Source organism: Sminthopsis crassicaudata, chromosome 1, assembly GCF_048593235.1.
Source record: "Sminthopsis crassicaudata isolate SCR6 chromosome 1, ASM4859323v1, whole genome shotgun sequence".
NCBI lineage: Eukaryota > Metazoa > Chordata > Mammalia > Dasyuromorphia > Dasyuridae > Sminthopsis > Sminthopsis crassicaudata.
The window spans coordinates 532,276,717-532,302,513 of record NC_133617.1 but is presented as its reverse complement, the minus strand read 5'-3'; the positions used below and the strand labels follow the sequence as shown (position 1 = coordinate 532,302,513).

The window sequence follows — 25,797 nt, the reverse complement described above, 5'->3', positions numbered from 1 at the left end:
GTAGTTGAGAAACTAGGTGAACACTACAATTCCAAACCAAACTTAATTTCCAAAGATACACTTCATACCTACAATTTAATCCAAGTGGCTTTAAAAAGTGTTAGACTAAAGAAAAGGAAGAAAGAACAGGAGGGAGAGAATCCAACTAAATTAGGTGAGAAGAATGAGTCAGATAACAGTGAAGTTAAATACAATTCTGAGCAACAGGAGCATTTCCCATCTCCTCCCTCAATTAACCCTTTAGGGATAGAACGATAAGGAGGAGAAGAAGAGGCAGTGACACAAACTGAATCTCCTGTGAAGCAGCCTATGACAAGATTAGAAAAAGCATTGGTTAAAGCTAAGAGAGAAGCATAGAATGTAAGTGATTTTATAGATGCATACCCAGCTTGACTCTTCAGGTCAAAAAAAGAGAAGATATACTCCTTTTGATTGGAATAAAATTAAAGATCTGAAAAAAGCTTGCACTCTTTATGGGGCTACATCCTCTTATGTTAAGATGTTATTAGATAATTTGGCTTATGAAATCCTAACCCCAAATGATTGGAAATCCATACCAAGGACATGTTTAGAATCTGTACAAAACTTGTTGTGGCTTTCGGAGAATCATGAATTATGCTGTATTCAAGTCAGACACAATAGGGAAACAGGAGTTAACACACAATTCACTTTTGACCAACTAGCAGGTGAAGGTCAGTATGGAGAGAATTCAAAACAGATTGATAATCCCATAACAATGTAAGCAAATTTCTAAGGCTGAAATAAAAGCTTGGGGTTCCCTCCCTGGACAGAAAGATCGGGGAGAGGCTTTCACAAAAATAGAGCAAGGTCCCAATGAACCTTTTGCGGATTTTGTGGGATGTCTGCAAACTGCTGTCAAAAGAACTATTGGAGAGAATGTAGCTACAGAAATAATGACCAGACACTTGGCTATGGAAAATGCCAATGAACTTTGCAAGAGAATTATATGGGGACTAAACAAAGATGCTCCTTTAGAGGAGATCTTAAGACGCTGTGCTACAGTGGGCACAAATGCTTATTATACTCAGACTATGATGAACATGGAAAGACAGAGTCCCTCCTGGCTAGGGATTCTAGAGAAACTCGTTGATGTTTTCAATGTGGAAAAGTTGGACATCTAAGAGCTCAATGTAAATATGGAGATAGAGTGAGAAGACAGGCTGAGAGAAGACCTAAAACTCTATGTCCAAAATGCCACAAGGGCTTCCACTGGGCCTCCAGATGTAGAATGATCCAGGGAAATGAGAGATGGAGCCCAGCTCCAAGATAGCAATCAAAAGATAGGTGGGGCATGATGGCAGCTGAGGTTACACCCAAAGAGCCTTTAGAAGGTCAGGACTCTGATTTGATCAACCAGCAGAAAAGCAATCACATGGCAAAAAGGGATTACCTGATCAGTCAGACAAAAAGCAATCAGAGAGCAGAAATGATTACACTTGGGGAGAATACGGGCCTTTTAAACCAACAGGGCAGTGTCCAGTGCAAACAACTCCAATGTAATTGCCAGATGATTAGAAGAGATTTAGAAAGTGGTAAATAGAAGGAAATTAGATAGGTTAACTGCCTGGGAGAGAGGGTTTGCTTGTAATTTTTACAGACAAAGAAGGAAACAGATGGGTGGCAACAAGCATCTGGAGAGAGATAGAAAAATAGAAAAAACCTCAAAACAAAGGAGAAGATCTAAGAAACATCTGACACTTAAAGAGCATGGCTGATAAGGAGATTGTTAAACACTTTAAAATCAGCAGGAATCACTGGATTCCTTAACACAAGATGAGACTATTATAGGACTTTAAAACTTGCAGGAATTATTGGATTCCTGGCACATGAACTAATGGACAATGGATTCCTTTTGGACTATTTCTAGGACTTACAGATATGTTCCTCATGTATTATGTTATTATGTGCTTATGTAATCTATGTAATTATGTGTAATATCTCCCATATTGATGGATTTGTGTATACCTGTTTCAAGGTCATGACCACCCTATGTTCTAAATCAAAAGAAAGGGGGAGATGTTAGGATTCTTACAAGGTGCTAAGTGGGTACTTAACAATTCTCTAGTTCAGAGTTCACACCGTTAAAGGAGTTAGATCATTGGTTCCTTAAGAAGTACCCACAAACCCATTCTCTGGAAGGATATATGGAGCCAACATTGAGTGGGGAAATCAGTTTGATTTGAGTCAAGGAGAAGACTTCCTGGGAGAACTTCAAGGAAGCTCAAGGAGATTCAGAGCCAGGATTCACTGGATTCACAAGTCCAGGAGATTCACAAGTCTAAAGGAAAAGCCTGCTCATGGACTTCCAGGAGATTCACATCTAGGATTGAATTCTGGGAAACCATAATCCCACACTCTCGGAGGCAGAGTCAGATTCATTCCATTTTCTACCTTGGTGCTGGCTGGAGGCTTTGGATTCAGAGGGAGCTAGAGACTGAAGCTGGCTGGAGACATTCTGACAGGAACTAAAGTCAAGGCTGCCTCCAAAAGCCCCCCAAGAAAATCTGCCCCCAAGACAATGATTACGATTTAGAGAAACAGATCATTGCATCAAATGAAACAGTGCAAAAAATAAAGCAATATACTTCTGTAATTCAATCTAAAAGAGAATAATGAATGAAGAGGGACTGCAGAATAAGCACTTATATACTGTTCATGGGAGTGTAATTGATCTGGCCATTCTGGAAAGCAATTTGGAATTATACTTTTTTTTTTTAAGTGAATAAAATGTCCACATCCCAGAACCAGAGATAATGCTGCTATAGCTGGAAGAAGTCTAAAGGAGAGTAAAAAAAGATCATGTATACATCAAAATTCTTAAAGAAGCATTTTTAAACTGGCATTGAACTAAAAACAAAGTCAATGCCTGGGGAATGCAATGGAACAGAACTGTGCTGTACAAAACAAAGAATATGAAAAATTCAGAGAAGCATAGAGAAAAAATGACCCAGCATAAAGTGAAGGCAGCAAAGCCATAAAAACAATATATATAATGACAACAAGGCAGAAGAAAAGGGACAAAGGAAATGGGAAGAAGAAGGGTACCAAGGACAGACTGGGGGGAAAAATTTCTTCATTCCATCCTTTGAAATGGTGAAGAATCATTTTGCTGAAGTGCCCCACCAAACTCATTTATATTTTATTTTTGTTATATGGGATACTGGATATACATGGCCATATTTGCAAATGAAAGAGGCATAAAAAGAAAAGATCAAAAGACAGCAATAAAAATTAGTTTAAATTCTTATCAAAGCAAAACCAACACTACAAACTAAAAGTTTAATAACTTTTTTTTAATTTTAATAAATTTAATAAATAATTTTAATAAATTAGTCCTAACCTGGTCCTTAAATTAAGAAAAAAGAAAGTTAAAATGAAAACTGGTTAACAAAACAAAGATTCTTAATTTAGAGTTGTGATGTAGATAAGGGTTTCTTAAACTTTTTTCCAGTCACAATTCCTCTTCACCTGGGAAATTTTTATGTGACCCCAAGTATATATGCATATAAAATCGGTATAAAAACCAAACATTTACTGATAACAAATCATAATTTCATAGCTTCCACATTCAGTGATAGGACCCAACATTTACGAAGCTCTGACATACATAACTTTCAAATGTAAAGGCTGTTTGTTAAATAGGGACTTTTAATAGAAGTTTATTAAAACAATTAGTAATCTCCCTTATAAACTACTTTGAAATTAACTATTTATATATATTTGTAGTTGTTTGCTTCACATTTATTACATACATAGATATACATATACACAAACACACATTTATACTTGTTTCCACCATTAAAGTGTACTGGAGAGTATGGAGTGTTTCAATCCCTACTTGTACTCCTGTTACATAGCATATAGTAGGCGTTTTTAAAATGTTTGTTGATTATTATGACAGATTTGGTTGTTCTCAAAGGTTCAGTGATCCAAGGCAATCCCAATAAACTTTGGATGGAAATCTCTATCCACATTCAGAGAGAGAACTATGGAGACTGAATGTAAATCAATACATGATATGTTCACCTTTTTTTTTCCTTCTGGTTTTTTTTTTCCCCTCTCATGGCTTTTCCCTTTTGTTCTGATTTTTTCTCTTGCAAATTGATTCATAAGGAAATGTATTTTTAAAATGAATGTACATATATAATCGAAAACAAGTTTTTTACATGTAACTAGAGAAAATAATCTTTTTTTTTTTTTTTAAAGTATGTTGACTGAATGACTTATCTTTGGTCAGCAACTCCTACTACTATTGGGAGACTATCATCATTTACTGCTAGGAGTCATCTAATTAGCTGTTAATTCTGAGGTAACTTAGACACTTAAAATCAGACTACATGATCAATTGAAAATACTAAGTATGGCCAAAGAATCAGTAATCTAAATAATCTTATTCAAAAAAAAATTGGAAAACTTATGATATTATTGCATGGAGGGGGAAATGTTGAAGATAGTGTAAGAAATATAATTAATCCAACACAGTGGCTACCATAGTTACCAAATACAACAGTGCTGATATTATATTATTGAGCTTAATTACTTAACAGAATATGGCCCAGGGCCTAGGTTCCTACAAACCAGTGAACCTCAGTAAAGTTAAAGCAATTGCACATACAGTAGTGAATTATTCCCTGAGCCCAGCTATGTGATCCAAACAATTCCGCTGAAAGAGACCTTGTAACTCTGGCAAAGGTTCAACCCAATGGCCCATTTCCAAGGAGCCAATATCTCACATGCATCTTCTAGTGGTTTACCAAAGATTTCAGTTCAACTTCCCCAATCAATTAACTAATGATTCATTTCTTTAATAGTGGCTTTCCCTGTGTTCAAAATTTCAACTATCAATGAGTTTGGGTTTTCTTCCCCTTATACTTAAGAAGAAACAGCAAAAACATTTTGCTTTTATTTTGCTTTTTTTTTTACCTCAAGTCAGACTATCTGTCAAGAACTAAAAGACAAGTTGCAAAGTAAATATTCAACAAATAAATATCATCCCTTCAAAAACACATTTCATTTTACCTTTCTGGGCACTGCTGAAAAAAAGCTGTAAGTTGTTGTAGAAGAACTGGCCAACAATCTGACCTATTTTCAAGCACAGTAATGAGCGGATGATGATGATGTCTGAAAAACAAAATTAAATTTTTAAATTAATTTATTTGGAAAATTCCTGAATATTTTCTCAATAAATATTAAGACCATACTTCTACGCACCATAATAAGTTCTAGAGATTCTGGAATACAAAGAAAGGCAAAAGCCAATTAGCTTACAATATAATATGGACAGACACCCCACAAAAGACAGCTGAAAAACAACATGAGGTTATTCTTTTTTATTAGTAGTAAAGCTTTTTTATTTTCAAAACATATAAATGGATAATTTTGAACTCCTTGCAAAACCTAGTGTTCCAAATTTTTTCCTGTCCTTCCCCCAACTCCTTCCCTAGATGGCAAATAATTCAATATATTTTAAATGTGCAATTCTTCTATATATATTTCCTCAATTATCATGCTGCAAAAGAAAAATCAGGTTAAAAAGGAAAAAAATTGATAAAAAACAAAATGAAAACAAACAACAAAAAAGGTGAAAGTATTGTCTTGTAATTCACATTCAGTTCCCAGTATTGTCTGAGTACAAATGGCTCTTTCCATCACAAAACCATTGGAAATGGCTTGAATCATCTCAATATTGAAAAGAACCACTAGATGACAAAGGTGATATTTTATCGACCTCAGACACTTTCTAGGTATGTGACCAAAAGCAAGTCAGTTAACCCTGCTTGTTTCCAAAAAACAAAACAAACTTTAAAAAAAAAAAAGTATGGTCTGATCTATTCTTAAGGAAAATCACTTTGATGGCTAAATATTGAAGGATGGACTGAAATGGAGAGAGACCTGAAGCAGGGAGACTAACCAGAATGATATTGGAACAATGTAAGGATGAACTGATATGGGCCTGAACCAATGGAAAGAAAAGGGGAATATATGAGAGGTAATACAAAAGGTAAAATAAAAACAACAAAAAATGGCAGCTGTTATGTGAGGTGGGAAAGAAAAAAAGTAAAGGAAGATTCATAAGCTGGAAGCCTGAGTGACTAGGCAGATAGTGAGACTTTTGACAGTGACAGAAACATTAGAAAGAGGAGAGAGTGGGGTACCTAAATATAAACAGTCATATCATAACTTAGAAAAACATGGAAGACGGTTTTTAGTGCACAGAAGAAAAATTCAAGATGCAATTAATAGAATCATAGAACAAAAAATGGATAATTTGGATATTTTTGCTTGTTGTTCAGTTATGTCAGGTCTTGTCCAATTCTTCATGATCCCATTTGGTGTTTTCTTAGCAAAAATTGTAAAATGGTTTGATACTTCCTTCTTCAGCTTATTTTACAGATGAATAATTTTGATTATATAAACAAGTCAAATGCAACTAAGATTAAAGGGTTAACTAGGGAAAAAAATCTTTACAGCAAATTGATCTGTTAAAGATCTTATTTCCCATATATATGTATTTGAAGAACTCATTCAAATTTATAAGAAAAAGAGCCATTCTTCAGTTGATAAAGGTCTATGGATAGGATAAATGGTCTATGGATATGAACAGGTTGTTCTCAAGAGAGAAAATGCAAACTAATCACAAAAAAACAACCTTTATAAATACAAATGACCAATGATGAAACATGTGAAAAGAAAATGGATATAGGATACAGAATGAGCCATATATTTTTTTACATTGCCATTGAGGAAATTAGATTTTGCTTGACTATTTGTTTGAAGAAATCTAATTTTTTTCTTTTTTTACAAGTAGGGAATGAAAATGAGAATACAAGAAAATCAATTTTTATTGAGACTGAAAAAAGTGAAAAAGGGAGGAGGAATCTATATATGCCAAATATTCATGCACTTATTAGTTTTACCTAATTGGTAAAACTAATTTTATTCTTTTCCAATTTTATTTTGTTCCAAAAGACTTTTCATAAAATAGAAGTAATCTGTGAATATTTGTAATGGGGGAAATCCACATATAAAAACTTTTTTAAAAATATAAAAAGAGAAAAAAGACTATTAGATTTGGCAATTAAAGAGATCACTGCACTTTGGTGAAAGCTTTTTCAGTGTAATAATGAGATTGGGAAGCCTGTATAAAAGACTATCTAAAGAATGAAAGGAAAGGAAGTAGAGATATTGATTGCAGACAAAGCACTAAATCACAAAACCAAGACAAGATACAGAATGATAGTTATTCAGAATGGAGAAGACATCAAGATTTTTGAAAATGCAAGAGAAAAAAAAAGTCATTGGAGTCATAGTTATGACTGTAGGTAAAAATGGATGAGTGACACAAAGGACATGATACACTGTGTGAACTGCTGAAAAAGATGAGATGGAATACAATCACTTGTATTCCCTAAAGGGGTTTTCTTTGAAAAGGAATAGTCATCTCTTAATGCAAGATAGGTGAAAGAGAAGAAAATGATCGAAGGTCTCTGAATAATTATGAGAAAGCTCTTGGTGAAAGGCTTCAAGTTTTAGTGAAATACCAGCCAAGGCTCTCCGCTGAAAAGGTGGTGAGAGAGGAAGCCTTATAGGAGAAGGATTAAGGAGGGATAAAAGCATTTAAAGAAGCTATGGGATACAGGAGGAGTTAGACGTAAAAGCCTTGCTGCTGTGAGAGCCCAGCTGAGTACAAAACATATGCATAACTATGTTTAGTCAGTGTGATTTTGTGAGTTACTGGTATGAAGAATGGCAGCAGATGGTGGGACTGACCCAAAGTGAGAATTCTCAGAGCAAGATCAGTGACTGAATAAGGAAGAAAAAGTAAAAGACTTTTAAGACTTAAGTCTTAAAAGACTTAAGAGAAAAAGACACTGTAAACTGAATTAGTTACTAGGGGATCAGGATAAGTAAGAAAGGAGGATGTAGCCAGTATAAGAAAATATGCTTCAGAAAGAACTGAGGGATGGAGGGACTGGATGTCACAGGGAGAACAGAGTTAAAAAGTTAAAGAGGGAATTAATTTGGAGAAAACAACTCTCTAGAAAAAGTAAACTTAGCTATCAAAGAAGAGCTAAAGAATTGTCTAGAGATAGACCTTAAGGCCTTACTGATTTCCCTGTTCAAGGAGAGCCCCACTCTTAGAGACTTCCTGCTCCAATAGGATGTTCTGATAAATAACTCCAGAGAAATGCATTATCCCACTGAAACTAGCCTGATCTTTGACCATTCTTAATACCTCAAAAGTAAAATGTTCTAACCATGAGGTTAATGCATTCTCCTCCAAAACACTTGACATTCTGTCCCTATTAATCAATTTTTCAAATAGAGAGTAAGATGAGCAGTCTCACCTCAAAAGCAGCCTAAGGCTGGGCCAAATCCTATTTATCTATCTCCCTCCTCTTGTTCTAAAATCAAGCAATTGACCATCAACTAATATTAACTTTTTTTTTTTAATATTCTAGCCCTCTGTCTTGAATTATTTGACTAGCAGTCAAAAGAACCAAAAGTAGGAGGAATCACTAAGGATTTCAGAATTGAACAATTTTCCCAACAACACTACAAGTCCCAATTCCTTACATTCTAACTAGCTATCTATCCTCCATGCCCTCCTTTGTCATCTCTGCTTCCTGGCTTCCTTCAAGTATCAGATAAAACAGCATCTTCTTCAAGAATCTTTTTACAATCCCTTTATTGCTAGTTCTATTCTTCTGATTATATTCATTTTATTCTGTCTATATCTTATTTGTACACAGTTGTTTGCATGTTATCCTCTCCATTAGATTCAGGACTCTTGGAAAACAGCATTTGTTTATGTTTTTCTCTGTATCTCCATCACTTAACACAAGGCTTGGCATATATTGAGTACTTAATAAATGTTGGCTAACTTAGTTTTAGAAGATAAAACAAGGACTTTCATATAAAACAAGACTGAGGCAAGCAAGCCCATGATCAAATACAAGGGGCACTCTATTTTACACGGTGGAGTAAAAAAAAAAAAAAAGCAGAGCTGTAACACACTCAAAGCCTTCCTTTTAAAAACCACAGTAAGTCCTGTTACATACTTTCTATTATTATGGTTTCAATTCATTATTAGTTCCACATGCTCAAGCAAATTGATGTGCTAAAACATAAAAGTGTGTCTCTTTTAGAATTCAGCGAAGTTAAAGCTTAGGAAAGGTAAGAGCAAAGAAAATGAAATGTAAAGGTGAGGATCTTTCAGATATCCTTAAATCACCCCACACCTTACAGGGGAATTGGAGACTAGGAGCAATATATTTGCATATGAAAAGACCAATAGCCACAGTAAATTGGCTAGCCAATACCTACCATTCCCTACCTACACATATCAAGATATTCATTTGCATAGACACAGAAGAGTATATTAGAGTTTAAGAAACTGAGGAACCCCCATATACCAAAGCTATTTGACAGTTACAGAGTAAATGGCCACAGTCTATTTATAGCCAAGCCAGCAAAGATGACTATTTGAGAAAATGTATTAGTTAGTGATCACAAGTTAAAATGAAGTCTCACTAAGGAGACCCAGTCCTAAAGAAGAAAGCTATGAAAAATAGAGATTAATAGGGAATTAAGACAAATTATATTTCTGATATGCTAATATATAACCAAGTTTACTAAAGCTGTTAACCTTTTCAAAAGGAGTAACTGCTAACATATGTACCAATAATGTTGCAGTTATGAACACTATTTTGCAGATGAAGAAACTGAGACAAATAAGAATTAATTCTAAGTGATTTACCCAGGATCACTTAAAAATGATTATCCAAAGCAGGATTTCAATTCAGATATTCCTGATTCCTAATAAAGACCTCTAGTATAGCCTAAGAAAAATCATTCCACATAATCTCTCAGGTTGGCTAATGGTGGCATTTATGACTCCTTAAATAAGAAATGCAATAAGAAGCATCACATCATAAAGATCACTCCAGGGCTTTAATGTAGATCATTTCCCATTCTACCTCCTCCAAAAAATGTGCAAATGTCTTGGTTATCAGCTAGATTTCCTGAATATACAAATTTGTTCAAATGAAGCCAGGGTCAATAAATAAGTGTGTGTGTGTGTGTGTGTGTGTGTGTGTGTGTGTGTGTGTGTGTGTGTGTGTGTATGTGTGTGTTTATATAAATTTACATAATATATATGTATGGGTGTGTATATATATATACATATATATATATGTTATATGAATGGGAATATTTAAGTGGGATTAGAAATATAAAATGATGAGTTTTGACTACATTATAATTCATCTGGCTATTCTGAAAATAGATGAGAGGATAGGTTTGAACTAGAGTTGCTATTCAGACAAAGGGCCTTGTTCCACTAGAGACTGGCATAATAGATTTTGTTTAGCATCACGGATGGATGCACATTTGACAGTAAATGGAACTGAATCAAACAAAAATTATCTATATTAAAGAGAAACATAGCCATCTGAATAACCAACATTCCCTAAAACTTTATGTCAGATGTGAGTTGTATGATTATGTGGAAAACAGACCCTTCAAAAATGAGTTTAGAAATCATAATCCTTAAGAAGGAAAGAAAAGGCTGGATTGAGAATAGTTTTCTTAGCAATTACATTTTTATTAAATCCACTAAATATAATTGGCTCAAATTTAATAATAACACCCTCCAAAAAGCAGGCTTGTGGGTTATAGATATATAGATATATAGATATGCCAAGTACAACAACTATACAATAACAACCTTCTCTCAGGAATCATCCATCTTAATGTACATAAAAAGAACATAAGCTAAAACAGAACTTGAAACTCATACTAAAAGCAAAAAGGATGGAATAAAATGTTTTTTGCTGAACTGCTCAAAGCCACAGAACTGAATTTTTTGAAAATTCTACAAACTTGATCAAAAGCTAATCAATGAAGTTAAAAAAGATCAAAGTCAATAAATGGGACACAATGATGACGTCCTGTTACCACTGTGTACCAAAGTAACACAGTGGGAATTAAAATTTTTTTAACTTTTGAGAAATAAAATTTTTCTTTTAGTTAATACAGAACCAAAGTCCAAAGCAATTACAATTCAACTATGTATATATGGATGTATATGTATTTCCACAAATAACAGAAAATTATGTTCTTCTATCTAAAGTATAATCAGAGCACTGAAAACCTCAAGATCCTAAATATATTTAATTCTTTATTATTCATATTGAGAAAAGTATAGATAATTCAGGAATTTCTTCCATTTCTGCATTTTTTAGACATTTACCAGTTCATTAAGTACCTCTAACAAAAGAAACTAAGACTAAAAAAAAAAAAAAAAAAAGTTAAATCTGATTCAATCAAAAGTTCTGAGAATGGGGGGGGGGGGAAAGCAAGTTGATGGAAGAGGGACAAATATCAAATTTAGATGTAATGTGTGGATTTCTGTGAATTAATGTGTCTGTGTGGATAATCAAATCAATAGGAGCTCAGAATGCTCTGTCACAGGTTAGGTACAAATAAGTTTCTATGAACATTAGGGTTTGATACTCAAATTTTGTGCACCTCACATTTCTTCTGAGCTAATTCAATTTTGCTTTACTCATATAGTATAGCATCTTCTCTGATGAAGGCATGCCATGCTAGGCCTTTGCCAGTATCTCCCCTATCATACAATCAATTCAAAAGTTCTTAAGTGAGACCTTGAGATCAAGTGTCCTTTTATCGTTTTTTCTGACCATCTTGTGAGTGCTTGCCCTGTATGATTCTCCATAAAAGTCTTTTTGGCAAGCGTACATTTAGCATTTGAACAATGTGGCCAACCCAACAGACATGTCCTCTCTAAAGTAGAGTTGGAACACTTGGTAGTTTAGTTCTTGAAAGAACCTCAGTGTCTAGTATCTTAATCTGTTAGGTGGTCCTCAGAATCTTCCTAAAACAATTCAAAGGAAAGGATTCCTTTTCTTGGAATGGCACCAGTATATTGTCCAGATTTCACAAACATACAACAATGGGGTCAGCACAATGTCTCTGCAGATACTCAGATTCAGATTATTCAGTCTAATATCTCTCCTTTCCCAAATTTTCCAATAGAGTCTTCCAAACACTGAGCTAGCTCTAGCAAAGCATGTGTCAACCTTATTATCAATGTGTATATCCCTGGAAAATACATTGCCAAGATAAGTAAACATTCATTTGCTGTAAACTATTTTCATTTGTTGTAACCAATGGTTCCACATGTGGATAATGTAACTGGCTAATAAAATATCTGTTTCCTAGATGTGTATTGTTAGGCCAAAATTAACACAATCAGCGGGGAATTGAGCTTTATTCCATTGTATTTCAGCTTTGGAGGCTGCATTGGAGTGCAGAATCATCTGCAAACAAAAAATCATGCCCCAACACTGCTAAAAAGCATGAGAGCAAGCACACAGCCTTGTTTCACTCCACTGGTGACTGGGAGAGTGAGACCTTGTCCAGAATCCCCACAAGCAGGCTGTCATGAAACTGACACCTAAACTGATGAGCTTCTCTGGCCAACCACATTTCCATAAGCCTTCACGACGGACAGTTTCAAAGGCCGTGGTCAGATTGACAAATGTCATATACAGACCTCTGTCCAGCTTTTGGAATTTTTACTACAGCTGTCAGGCAGCAAGCACTGTATCACCTGGTCCCTGGCCCTTCTGGAGCCACACTGCCTCTTAGGTAGATGACTTTCTTCTTTCAGGTGTAGGATCAACCTAATAAGGAACACTCTAGGAAGAACCTTGCCATCAATGCCTAAGAGAAAGAGACATCCTCCTGTGGCTCCCCATAACTCATAGGATAATCTATTGGACATAAACTCTTCTTGCAACAAAATCTGGAAAATTTCAACCAGCTTTTGTATGAGCAAAGGACCCCTTCCTTTCAACAAGGAATTGCAAATTGAGTGGGTGCTCATCAGTTGGGGAATGGTTAAATAATTTATATATGATGGAATATTATTGTTCTGTAAGAACATCAGCAGAATGATTTCAGAGAGGCCTGGAGAGACTTATATAAACTGATGCTAAGTGAAGTGGGTAGAACCAAGAGAACATTGTATACAGTAGCAACAAGATTTTGTGGTGATTAACTGTGATGGATGTGGCTCTTTTTGACAATAAAGTGATTCAGCCAATTCCAACAAACTTGTGATAGAGCCTCTGCATCCAGAAAGAGAACCGTAGGGACCAAGTGTGAATCACAACATAGAATTTTCATCTTCTTTATTATAATTGTTGGTTTGCTTGCTTGTTTGTTTTTTCTTTTCTCTTTTTTTTTCCCTTTTTGATCTGTTTTTCTTGTATAGTGTGATAAATGTGTAAATATGCATATAAGAATTGCACATATTAAACCTATGTCGGGTTACTTGCTGTCAAGGGAAGAGGGAAAAGGAAAGGGATGAAGAAAAATTTGAAACACAAGGGTGAATGTTGAAAACTAACTGCATGTATTTTGAAAAATAAAAAGGTTTTATAATTTAAAAAAAGTTATTGTTATTTCCATAGTCATATGCATATATGCTAATTGAACCTTTAGGAGATGGTGAAATCTGAAAAAAGAGTAAGGTTAATGGGGATGGAAGAAAAAGACCTAAAATAGAGGCTTTGGGTATATATGTTAGAAATGGATGATAATCCCTCAAAGGAAAATAAAAAGATTACACAAACCGAATCCCTCTTGCCCAAGATAGCCCAGGAAATGCTTAAAAACAGCTATCATATTCCTCTTAAATCTTCTTCTGCAGGATAAATTTCTATACTTTATAGCAAAACCTCATGATCTCAAAATTCCTTGCCATTCCCTGGATTCTCTCTAGTATTATTTCCCTCCTAAAATATTGTATCCACAACTACATACTCTACCCACTTAAGATTACTGAGGCAATAGCACATTTGATTTTCAAACATATTAACATATAACTCCCCATGTGCTTATAGACCACTAAAAACAAAGGTGTACCCTAATACCAGCTCATACTGGCTCATAAAACAACTATTAAATTTTCAGTGAGAGCATGGGAACCTCCGAAGCTGGCAAATGCTACATATGAGAACCTGATTTCTTATTTTGTTGATTGTATAGTCTAAGAAAGTAATGGAGAAAATATTAATAAGGATGATTAATCCTATAGGTGTGCCTTGTATACATGATTTTAGAGAGATGGTGATAAACATTTATCATCATATTCTTCAGTAAAATTCTCAGACCCCTATCAAACAAAACTGCTGGTCACACTTCTGTGTCACCTGAATATCTGACAAACAAGCCAATGACTTGCATTTCAATTCACTGAGTGAGAGAAAACATTAAACAGCAAAGAACCAAATACTGATCCCTGGGGTATTTCATTAGAAAGTTCCTATTCTAAATTGATTTTGGATCATTCATGACTACTCTTAAAACCAATTTGAAAACCACTTGCTATGCTAATAAACATCTCTCTATCTTGTTCACAAGGAGCAACAGGAATAACTTAAATATTTTGCCAATATCTAGAGTAAAGCAGTTCTTTCACCTACCATTCTAGAAATTCTGTCAAAAAGGGAATTAAGATTAATCTAGAAAAACTTAATCCTGGTGAAGATAAACTGCCTTTTATGATCACTGCTTCCTTTTCCAGATGTCCAGTGACTACTGTTTTAATGATGTCTTTTATTAATGCTCCCAGGAATCAAAGTCAAATTCACCAATCAATAGTTTATAATCTATATGCTAGTTCCTCTTTAAAAAAAGAGAGAAAGACAAAATTTGCCCTTCTCCATAATCTTTCAAATACTATTAACAATGGTTTAGCACTCACATATGCTAGTTCTACAGGACATTCATCTAGACATTCACTTGTACTCATCAAGATGCTATCTTTCTATTTCCCAGCGTATCTTGGTGCGTAAACTCCATATAAGCAATTTGTGCTGTCTTTTTCAACCTAAATATCATTCTCATGGACATAAAACAAGCAAAATGTTGAATAGCTCTAATTTCTCTCTGTTGGAAATCACCATCATCCCCTGTATCCCAAGCAGCAGTTTTTCCCTTTTTCCCTTATTTGACTTGTGATATAATTTAGTAGGATGGGAGAGGGGGTAAGAGCAGAGAAGGGAGAGGTCTTTTTTAGTATTCTTAGTTTTCCCACCAGCCTCAGCCTAATATGAACCTTAGCTTAACCTGACACTATACTTAGAGACCAATTCAATAATTTTGTCGTCAGCCTTGTCCATCTTTAGGAAATTCTCTTGTTCTTCTTTATCATAACGGTTTTTCTCTTTGTGTTTTCAAATTTTCTTTCTTGAATTTCCCATCCTTATGGTTATGGAATTTTAAGCCATGAGTTCATTTTCATCTAGTCTCTGTACCTACTGAAATGTGTTTTCCTTTAAAAGTTGAAGCAAATCAGACTACATCTATTTTCCTTTCTTCTATCATAAATTCTAAGATGGCACAATTATATTCTACTCCCCTCAAAAATCCCATCATTCCTAATCCAGCAAACAATTTCTCCTTTTTGTTAAAAATAAGATCAAGAACAGAATTTCTCTTCATTCATTCCTTCACTTTTTGAAGTATGAAATTATTATCAATCAAGGCAAGAAGCTACAGTTGCTCTGTTTTTGGAAGGTAAAGTTCAACTGAAATACTGGAGAGAAAAAAAGAAACAAGATTCACATCCAGTTCTAACCTCAAACCAAGAACTCTTTACACTAGCCAAAGTCTTTATATACAATTGAATTTCCCTGAAAAAAAAATTCACCTTATTTTCTACATATATATATATGTTACATATACAAACACCGTTGATTTAGTTCAAGTTGTAGGCTTTAATCTCACTAAACAGACTAAGTTTATGAAGACAGGAAGCATCTCTAATTCTTTTTGCAACTCTCCCCATTGCCCTCTCACCAACACCTAATCTTTTCTATAAAATATTCAACAAATGGAGCTGATGAAGAAAAAAAAACCATCAAAGCCAGAAGAGATGACAAGGATGATCATTTTCTTTTTTAAATTATTAGGTTAGGAAAACCAGTGAAAGGAAGACTAGGCATGGAGTAAGGCCTGGAATGATACTCACTAGCCAAAAAGTCACAACCCAAAGAAACTTTACTTATCTGTAAAATACAGATAAGAATGTTTGCATGGACTCTACCTCCCAGAGTAGTAGAAAGAATTAAATGAGAGAATGGACAAACTTTGTACCACTCCAGGAACAGGGAAAAGAAATGGTATGCTAGAGAGTGGGGATAGTATTTAAACACATGAATAAAGCACAAATGTTGAGAGGCAAGGAAAGAAAACTAACAATTTGTGTCCTTATCCCTACTGTCTTGAATTCTTGCTTTGTTTCTAGCTTTTGATATTCCTTATTTTATTTATAAATATGTATATTTATATAGATATATATAAAAATAAATTCTTGCTTTTGATATCCCTTATTTTACACACACACACACACACACACACACACACACACACACACACACACACCCACCCTTGCACCCAATGCCCACTGCAACTGAGTTCCCCATGTCCGGAATTCCTAGTTGCAGTTTCTGTTCACATTATTTCATTTTCCTAATTAGATGCTTCTCTGCCCTTTGCTTTTCCTCTAGAAAAGGTGTAAAGCAATTAAGATAAGGTGTCCGCATTGAACAGAGCAAGAAAACTCCTAAAGCAGAGCTGACAACAGCACAACCTCCCCTTCACACTCAGTGGGTCAACATCACATTGACTACAAGTGTCCTTGTCAGTAGAAAATTAGGAACATGTTTTACTTAAACTCAGAACCAATCACAAACTCTTATACACAGTACTTCCATATTTGAATGGATCTGCTCCCTGCAACAACATGGAATCAAACTATTCATGCCCTCTCATTAGTCTCACTTTTATCCATACATTCCAGTAAATCGTAGACAAAGGAATCTACCCATCAAATCATCAGTATTCTTCCTCTGGTTCTCCTGTCTCAAGTTCACCAGACTCCAAGGAAACAATTTACTATAGAAGGGAAGGTCAGATACAGTATTTCTACAGTCTTCTCCTTCAATGATATTGCCAATACAAAACAGTACCTTCATTTTAATTGAAAAGGTGGGGGTGGGGAAAGAACTTAATAAATGCTAAATTTGTGGAACAAAAGCAATGATAAAATAAGATATGTAACTAGATTCACCTTTCCAAGTGTAAATACATCAATCTTAATAGAAAGAGGGGGGGTTGGGAGAGATTCGTCTTGTAGTAGGCAACTATGAAAGCAAAAGTTATTTGTAACCTTTAGGTCACCTCGACCTTTTTTGTTCCATCTCTGAATATAAGAGAGCTATGATTTGATTTACATCATAAATTCAATGACAGACACAGATTGCTTTTTCTGTATGAGGAAACAATGCCTGCAGTCACCATGCATTTTCATGTATGCAGCTGTGACCCCGGCTCTTTCAGAGGCATGGCACAGCACTTTACTACATCAAACATGCATTTTAAAAGCATTTTCCTACCTGCTCTGAATTTAGATTTGAAAAGGCTGGTTGGAAGCCAAAAAAAAAAAAAAAAAAAAAAAAAAAAGGTTTTTAAAAAATTGCTCTTCAAAACCGAAGACCAAAAAAAAATTACATAGTTAATAATTATTATGGAGAATCAGCTATATTAATATGGAAAAGTAAAACACTCACTGGGCAGAAAATTAAGGTGGCTTTAAGGACAAAGAAAATAGAACTTAATGGCTAACAAAGCTATGTACAGTATAATCCCACAAGAATCTATTTTATCCTTCTCACACCAGCTCCTAGAAGAAGGGGACTTAAATGTGATTTTCTACTTGACGTTTTTATAGCAGCATTTTTCTTTGTATCTGTGGTAAAAATGAAGTAAAAAAAATACACTTTCTTTGTCATGTCAGCTTTGTCGAGCTGCTAAAATGCCAATCGACTTTAATAAATGTATACATAGAAGCAAATGGTTTCCTCCTTTTCCTATCCCAAACCATCTCTGATATTCTTATTTTGAGAACTAAGGTTTATGCTGGACTTCTCACAAAACCAGAATTCTTAAACCATTCAGGAACTGGTATAGACATATTTAGCTGAATTTTTCAGAGATATTCAATACTTTTCTGGCCTTATGAAATTCCTAATCAGAATGATTAGAAAACATCGGTATGACCTAAGTCACATAGGGATAGACATACTTGGAGGAATTTTTCCGAGATATTTAATACTTTTCTGGCCTTATGAAATCCCTAATCAGAATGCTCAGAAAATATATGTATGACCTGAATCAAAAGTAAATCATTTTCACAGTAATATATTATATAATTAAATGATTAGAATACAATTTGTTAAGAGACCAAAAATATGTAACCAATAGTTAAGCAGGTTTTAGCATGAAAGTTTCAAGTCACTGAAATTTTAAAAACACATAAAATATGTATCTTGACTATAGTTACACATTGATAATTAGCTCTCTAAAAGTAGACTATATAGGTATTTCTAATTACAAAAAAAATCATTAACTCAAATAACTCCAAATGGTGTAAACTCTCAAAAAGTATTTTCTTTTTTCTGATAATGGAAGTCATCTGTGACCAGACTGAAGGACATGAAGATCCCAGTCTGTTGGTGCAACAAGAAACTGACCCCAATTCCTAAGATCACCAAATCCACTCCCCCAGAAAAAATAAAGTCCTCACTAAATAAATGTCTAAAGAGTGATTGGGAGGGAAGGCTATATATGTGAAAGCACAGAGGTCCAAAGACTTTGTATTTGTTCTTTTCCCTTTTAAGTGAACAAGATTAATCTGGAACTCCAGAGAGAAAGCCACAGGAATCTTGAGAGTCAAAGCTAGATTTTGCAGTCAACCCACTACTGACACCCCAACAAGCAAGCAATGACCTGCCAGACTAACCTTCAGAGCAAAAGTCAGTGGAAACTGAAATAAACACTCATCTGGAAATCCGATTGCAAATATGCATGAACTCCACGAGACCTAAATAATATACAAACTGGGCTAAGAGTGTTCCTCTGATGTTGGGAGGAAATGCTTGTACTTTATTCAGGTTATATTCTGAAAGTAAGTATTTTGGCAAAAGCTAATTGGTGTTATCTAAATATTAAATAAATATAAAGATGAACCTGGAGCACTAGTCATTGACGCCTAACAACGGGGAAAACAGCTCAGTAGGGACTTTAGCCATAGTAATGGCCTATCACCTCCAACTCCCTCAAGAAAGGACTAAACTCTGAAGTTTCCCTTCCCTACTAGAGCAAAAGGAGAGCAATAAAAGATTATAGTAAAGTTTCAACTATGTCCCCTGTTGAAGTACATAAGGTCTGAACAGAAGCATAGCATCTTATATCCAACAGCAATACAACATATCAAATATAGCTCTGCTTTTTCCTGAGCCTCCAGTTCTGTCTATTTTCTCAAGGGAACGAGGGTAAAAAGGGCCAAAAAAAGAGCATTAAAACTACTTGGTGACAGATACTCTATATTCTGTTTTTTAAAAAATTTCAGAGGAAGGGGAATCCTCAAATCTTCTAGGTCAGAGTTTTCCATTAAATTGTCACTTGGTGTTTTATGAGAGGAAAGTAGAACACAAAGTATAAAACTACAAAATTATAAAACTCTCCAAAAAGTCCCTCAAATCCTATAGTCTCAACACCAAATGTCCACACTCTAAATCAATGAACCTTTACTAAAAAAAAAAAAAAAAAAAAAAAACTGTGAACAAGACAATTCAAATTTTCTGTCTCATTCTCTATATATCTATCTAGATATAGATATATAAATATATATATATGCCTAGCCTAACATTTTGTTCCTTTTCAAAAGGGAAAAAAATATTCCTTTCTCTTAAGCCTAATTCCTCTGTTTATATTCAATTTAGTGGATGATATTAACACAAAAAGAAAACAAAACAACACTAATAAAACAAAAAATACATGACACAAGCATGGCAGTGTTGGTACTCATATATGTGAGAAGAAGGTTGAAATTATAAACTTAATGATTTGAAGAAACCTTTAGAGCTCCCATTTTTAAAATGAAAGATGAAAGTACCACAAAAGTTTTCTTCATCACAAGACGGGTGAAAAAAATTTATTAACTTCAGGAAACAATAAACAGAAGAATTTGCAACTAGTCTCATGGCAATACTCTTTGAGACATACAGGACCTTCTAAAGGGCAAACCTTTAAGTATAAAGTTATTTTTTTAAAAATAAGAAAAATCCAGGAAGAATAAGAAGATTATGAAAAGTCAACCAACTGGAAAAGGATATCCAAAATCTTAAGAAAGAAAACAACTCCTTGAAAATCAGAATTGGGCAAGTGGAACCTGGGGAACTTATAAGACACAAAGAAATAATAAAACAAAATATAAAGAATGGGGGGGAGTACGGTATTGCCTGTCGTCGGGGGGAGGGAATAGAGGGGGGGGGTAATTTGGAAAAATGAATACAAGGGATAATATTATAATATATATATATATATATATATATATATATATATATATATATAAAATAAAAAAAAAGAGACCCCCCCCAAAAAAAAAAAAAAAAGAATGGGGGGGAAAGGAGAGAATGTGTGAAAATAACTGATCTGGAGAACAGATCAAGAACAGAAAACATAAAAAAGCTAAAACAAAACAAACAAACAAACAAAAAAAAAAAAAAAAAAACACACAAAACATAGAATAATAGGACTACCTGAAAGTTATGACCAAAAAAAGAATCCTGATACAATAACGTAAGAAATAAAGACAATTGTACTGAAATATTAGAATAAAAGAAAAGTAGATATGGAAAAAAAAATCCACAGATCACCATCTGAAAGAGATCCTAAGAGGGAAACCAACAAGAATATCATAACCAAATTCCCAAATGCAGGTCAAGGAGAAAAAATTAAGAGCAACAAGAAAAAACAATTCAAATATAGTACAGCCACAATTAGAATTACACAAGACCTAGAAGCAGCTGCTCTAAAAGATCTCAGGGGGTTGTAGTCAAAAATATACCCAAGCAAAGTTAACCATAATCCCTGAATGGGGGAAGGGAGAGAGATATTCAGTGAATTGCCAGATTTTCAGATTTTTATTGCAAAAAGACCTGAACTTAATAGAAAATTACATATCCAAGAGAAATATAAGGTAAATATCAAAGAATAATTACAAGGGACTTAATAAAAACAAAATTGTTTACTTTTTATATATGGAAACATAAACCACATGTCTAAGATTATCAATAATTGGTTAATTCAAAAGGAAGACTGGGACAAAACTGAGTATGATTCTAAAGAGCAGAGCCATGTGGGAAAAGTTAAAAAGAACAATTACCTCATACAAAGGAGGTTCAAGTAGAAAAATTGATATAAAGGAAGTAAATAGGGAAGAGAGTTGATGATTCTGGAACCCTACAATCATTAGGAATGGATTAAAAGGGATATATCTATATTTATCTAAAATCTAGAAGGATATAAAAATCTTCTAAATTTCTAAAGAAATAAGAGGGTAAGGAGATAAGAGAAGGAAGGGATTTTTAGAGGGGAACTTACTCACATCAAGTCTGGATTAAAGATAAAGTAATATATACCTTTAAAAGGAAATAAAAGTCTACTAAATATAGAAAAAAATAAAAAGATGAGGGAATAGGATGAAGGAAGTGTAGAAGGGTATATAGATTAACAGAAATGGGATAAAGAGGGAACAACGTATATTTGGAAAGGTATAAAAGTATTCTAAATTCAGATAGAAAGAAGAAGGCAAGGGGATGGGGGGGAGAGGATAAGGGAGAGATTCTTAGAGGGTGGTTTGCTAAATAAGAGGTAGCAGGTAGACATAAAGTAAATGTCAAAAGGAAGAGGAATAGTGTAAAGGTAGAAGGAAAGCAAAGGAGTGAGGAGGGATTGGAATAAGGTGAGAAGGAATGAAATAAAGAGAAAGGAGGAAAATTTAGTAATTAGAAGAAAAAAGTACTTTTTTAGAATATGATTTGAATGAATTAACCAATAATATAGAATATTAAAATATTAATATAACTCAGTAATATGTTGTTTTCAGGAAATATAAAAATGAGAGACACAAATATAAAATAAAGATCAAGAAAAGAATTTATGTAAATAAAAAACAGGGGTAGTAAAACAAAGATAATGATCATAATTTAAGATAAAATTAAATCTAAACTAGATTTAGTCAAAAGAAAAAAACAGGGAAACATCACTGTCAGCCATATTAATCAATATTGTTTTAGGCTTTTTAAAAAATAACTATATAGTATAAGGTTAGAATATTGCTGTGGTAGGAAATGATGAGCTCGTGGATTTAGAAAAATATGAAAAGATTTGGACTTAAAATACTATCCACATTCAGAGAAAGAGGGGACAAACAAATGTAGTACAGCCTCACAGAGAAGAATATAAATATGTGTGTATGATTATAGATATCTATATAATATATGTATATGTGTATGTGTTTAAATAAATCCTTGCTTAATTGTAGCCTTTTGGGGGGAGGAAGAATAGGGAGGAGGAAAGGGAGTAAAAGGTGCACAGCAGAAAACAAAGAAAAATCTATAAGGAAGCAAAGAAAGGTGGACAGCTCTGAACACTTTTGGGTCATTTTATTATATCAGCTTTCTTGAAATAGAAATTTTCTGTTTCATATTTTGAATCCTTTCATATTCTGCTGTAGACATGTGAATGTTTTTTTCTTATTTTGTATTTAAGTTTAAATTAAAATTAAGTTAAAATTTAAATTTAAAAAAAAACTGAAAATAAATAAATAAAACTTTATTAAGCACCTATGATGTTCCAGGCACTATGCATATCCTTTTAAAAAATAAACAAAAAGGTCATAGTTTCATATACAATCTTCTTTATTCATTGCTACAGAAATATTTGTTGATGCTTAAGCTTATAATAAAAAAGAACATTTGAAACAAAAAAAAAAGTCTTCAGTGGATATATAACGACCATCCTATTTCTCTTTGCCATGTCAAACATCTTCCATATGTATTTATGGCCACTGCCTCCAGGCTCTCACCTTCTTAATCTCCTTAATCCTCAGCCATCTGCCTTCACCATCCCCACTGTACTGAAAGTATCCTCTTAAAGGACTGCCAACATTCTAGCAGATACCTAATCCAAGAGCCTCTAGTTGGGTTATCATTTGCTCTGACTTTGCAGAATTTAATCAAACCATCTCCTTCCTGGAACTCTTCAATCTCTGGGTTTTTTCTTTAATGATATACTACCCCAATTTTTTTCCTATCTTTCTAATTTCTTTAGTTTGACTCATCCTCCCCAGCTTTATTTTTTTATAATTTTTTTTATTTTTTTAATATTTTTTTCATTTTTTAAAATTTATTGCTGAGGCAATTGGGGTTGCCCAGGGTCACACGGCTAGGAAATGTTAATTTGAACTCAAGTCCTCCTGACTTCAGGCCAGTGCTCTATGCACAGTGCCACCTAGCTGCCCCTTCCCCAGCTTTTAAAATTTGTTCATCTAGGCAAAGTTTTTGGTCCTCCATATTTCCTTGTTTCACTCTACCATCTCTCCTCCTTCAAAAATCAGTTATCTATTTACATATTATACCCCATAATCTCCATCCATAGAACAGATGAAGCTTGTGAGCTGATATTATTCAACTCTGGGTGGCAATAACTTGCACTCATGTACCATTTCTAACATTTACACATTTCCTCTAAACACAGCAGTAATACAAGTATTTTCCCCTTTTTTATAGAATACTTTATTTCAAAGAAATTAAGCGGCTTACCCATGATGATATAGCTCATAAGCATCAGAGATGGAATTGAAACACATCTCCTACATTCAAGGCAAAAATGTAATATCCATAGAAAGTCATTCAGATATTCCGTGATAATATTTCCAGTGATAGAAAACTCAGAAGAATCAGCATCTGAATGTCTCAATTACTGAAAAAAAGTATTTTTGTCTTTGATGGGCTAATGAGCTAGGTAATTTCCAAGTATTCCTTTCAAGATTCTATGACTCTGAAATAATAGTACCATGGACAAAAATCAGGTCATTCCACTTTTAACAGTTCATTGTTTATTAAAATAGCTCATTGTTGAGATGTTTCAGGCTAGTTCCAATGATCTTGTGATGAAGAGAACCATCTATATCAGAAAGAGGACTGTCAGATTTTTTTGATGTTATTTTTCTTGTGCAGCAAAATAATTGTACAAATATGTATACATATATTCAATATAACATATTTTTAATGTTTAACATATATTGGATTACTTGCCATTTAGCAGAAGGGGTGGGGGAGAAAGGGGAAAATTTGGAACACAAGGTTTTGCAAGGGTCAGTGTTGAAAAATTATCCATGCATATGTTTTGAAAATAAAAACCTTTAATAAAAAATAAAATAAAATAGTTCATTCTTTATTATCTTATTATCTGAATATGATGCAGAGAGAAGTAAGAATCAGAACGTCAACTGTGAAAGACTTGGCTACTCTGATCAAGACAATGATCTAAGACAATTTAAAGGATCCATGATGAAAAAAACTACCTTCAGAGACAGAACTTATGAACTCTGAATGAATAGTGAAGCATTTTTACTTTCTTTATTTTTCTGGATGTCTTTGTTTTTCTTTTGCAACATGGCTAATACAGAATATATAACCAAAGTATTGCTTGTTTTAACAAAAGTAATGAAAGGACAATAGGGAGAGAATTTGGAACTCAGAATTTTAAAAAACGAATTATTACATAAAAATTCTACATGTAATTCGAAAGTGTTTAATAAAATACAAAAAAATATATTTTTAGAAAAATAATTTAAAGAAAGTTCTTTCATAATGACCAGAACCGAAGAACAATTTATACAATAACACAATGATCAAACATAATTCCAAAGAATTCACGATAAAACATTCTATCCAGAAAGAGAACTAATACACTGAGAGTGCAGACCAAAGTACTTTGGAGGGGGAGGGGGAGTGATAGGAGTGGGGATCCATAACTAATGATAAAATTACATATTTGTTACAGGTTTTGCTTTGTATGCTTTGTATGGAAGTAAAAAGGGAAGGGAGAGAATTCTGGAACTGAAAGTAAAATAAAATTTAACTTAGAAAAATAAAAAGGAAAAACAGAAAGTGCATCCTTATAGTAAACAAAAATCTACTTTCCTGAACCCACCCACTTACCCTACTTATCCTTTGATATAATATTGAACTTCTTCATCCTTCTACATATAAATTAAAATATTTAAAATGCTGCAATTAATCAACAAGCATTTATTAAGCACATCAAACTCTAAGGTGAGAGATAGAAATACAAAGTGTAAAACAATTCTTACTCAACAAAGTCTCTCATAAGTCTTTTTTTGCTGCAATTTAAATACTCCTATTTTGTTCAACGGTTTCTAAAAATAAATAAAAACTTCGGCTTTCCTAAAACCCTTTTTTGGATGGACTATTGCTCTCAAACTGATGTGTTTCAGATCAGAATACAATATTCCACATATGACCTATCCAATATAAAACATATTCCTTTTTCTGAACATGAAAATCTATATAATATTAAAAGTCTCTTTTTTTTTTTTTTACAATCAGAACACACTGTAATCTTTTAAATTCAACTTGTCATCAAATAAAACCACTAAGGCTCTATTACTTTAAACTATAAGCTAGTTCTCCCCATTTTGTACTTCTACTATTGGTTTTGAAAAAATTAAGTACAGAAGAAAGACTTTTGTACTTGGATCAACACAGTGACAAAGCATAAGACCAAAAGAATGAAAGTGAAACCTGA

General features: G+C 33.8%; 1 protein-coding gene across 6 annotated transcripts in view; it reads right to left on the bottom strand.

Annotated features, from left to right (window-relative positions):
* FOCAD (focadhesin) overlaps nt 1–25,797 on the bottom strand; it is a 369,886-nt gene that overhangs the window by 280,999 nt on the left and 63,090 nt on the right. For all 6 annotated transcript variants that reach the window (XM_074281856.1, XM_074281859.1, XM_074281857.1 and 3 more), the window contains one exon: nt 5,041–5,142. In XM_074281856.1, the coding sequence (XP_074137957.1) occupies nt 5,041–5,142 (102 nt within the window). The remainder of the gene's footprint in view (nt 1–5,040; nt 5,143–25,797) is intronic.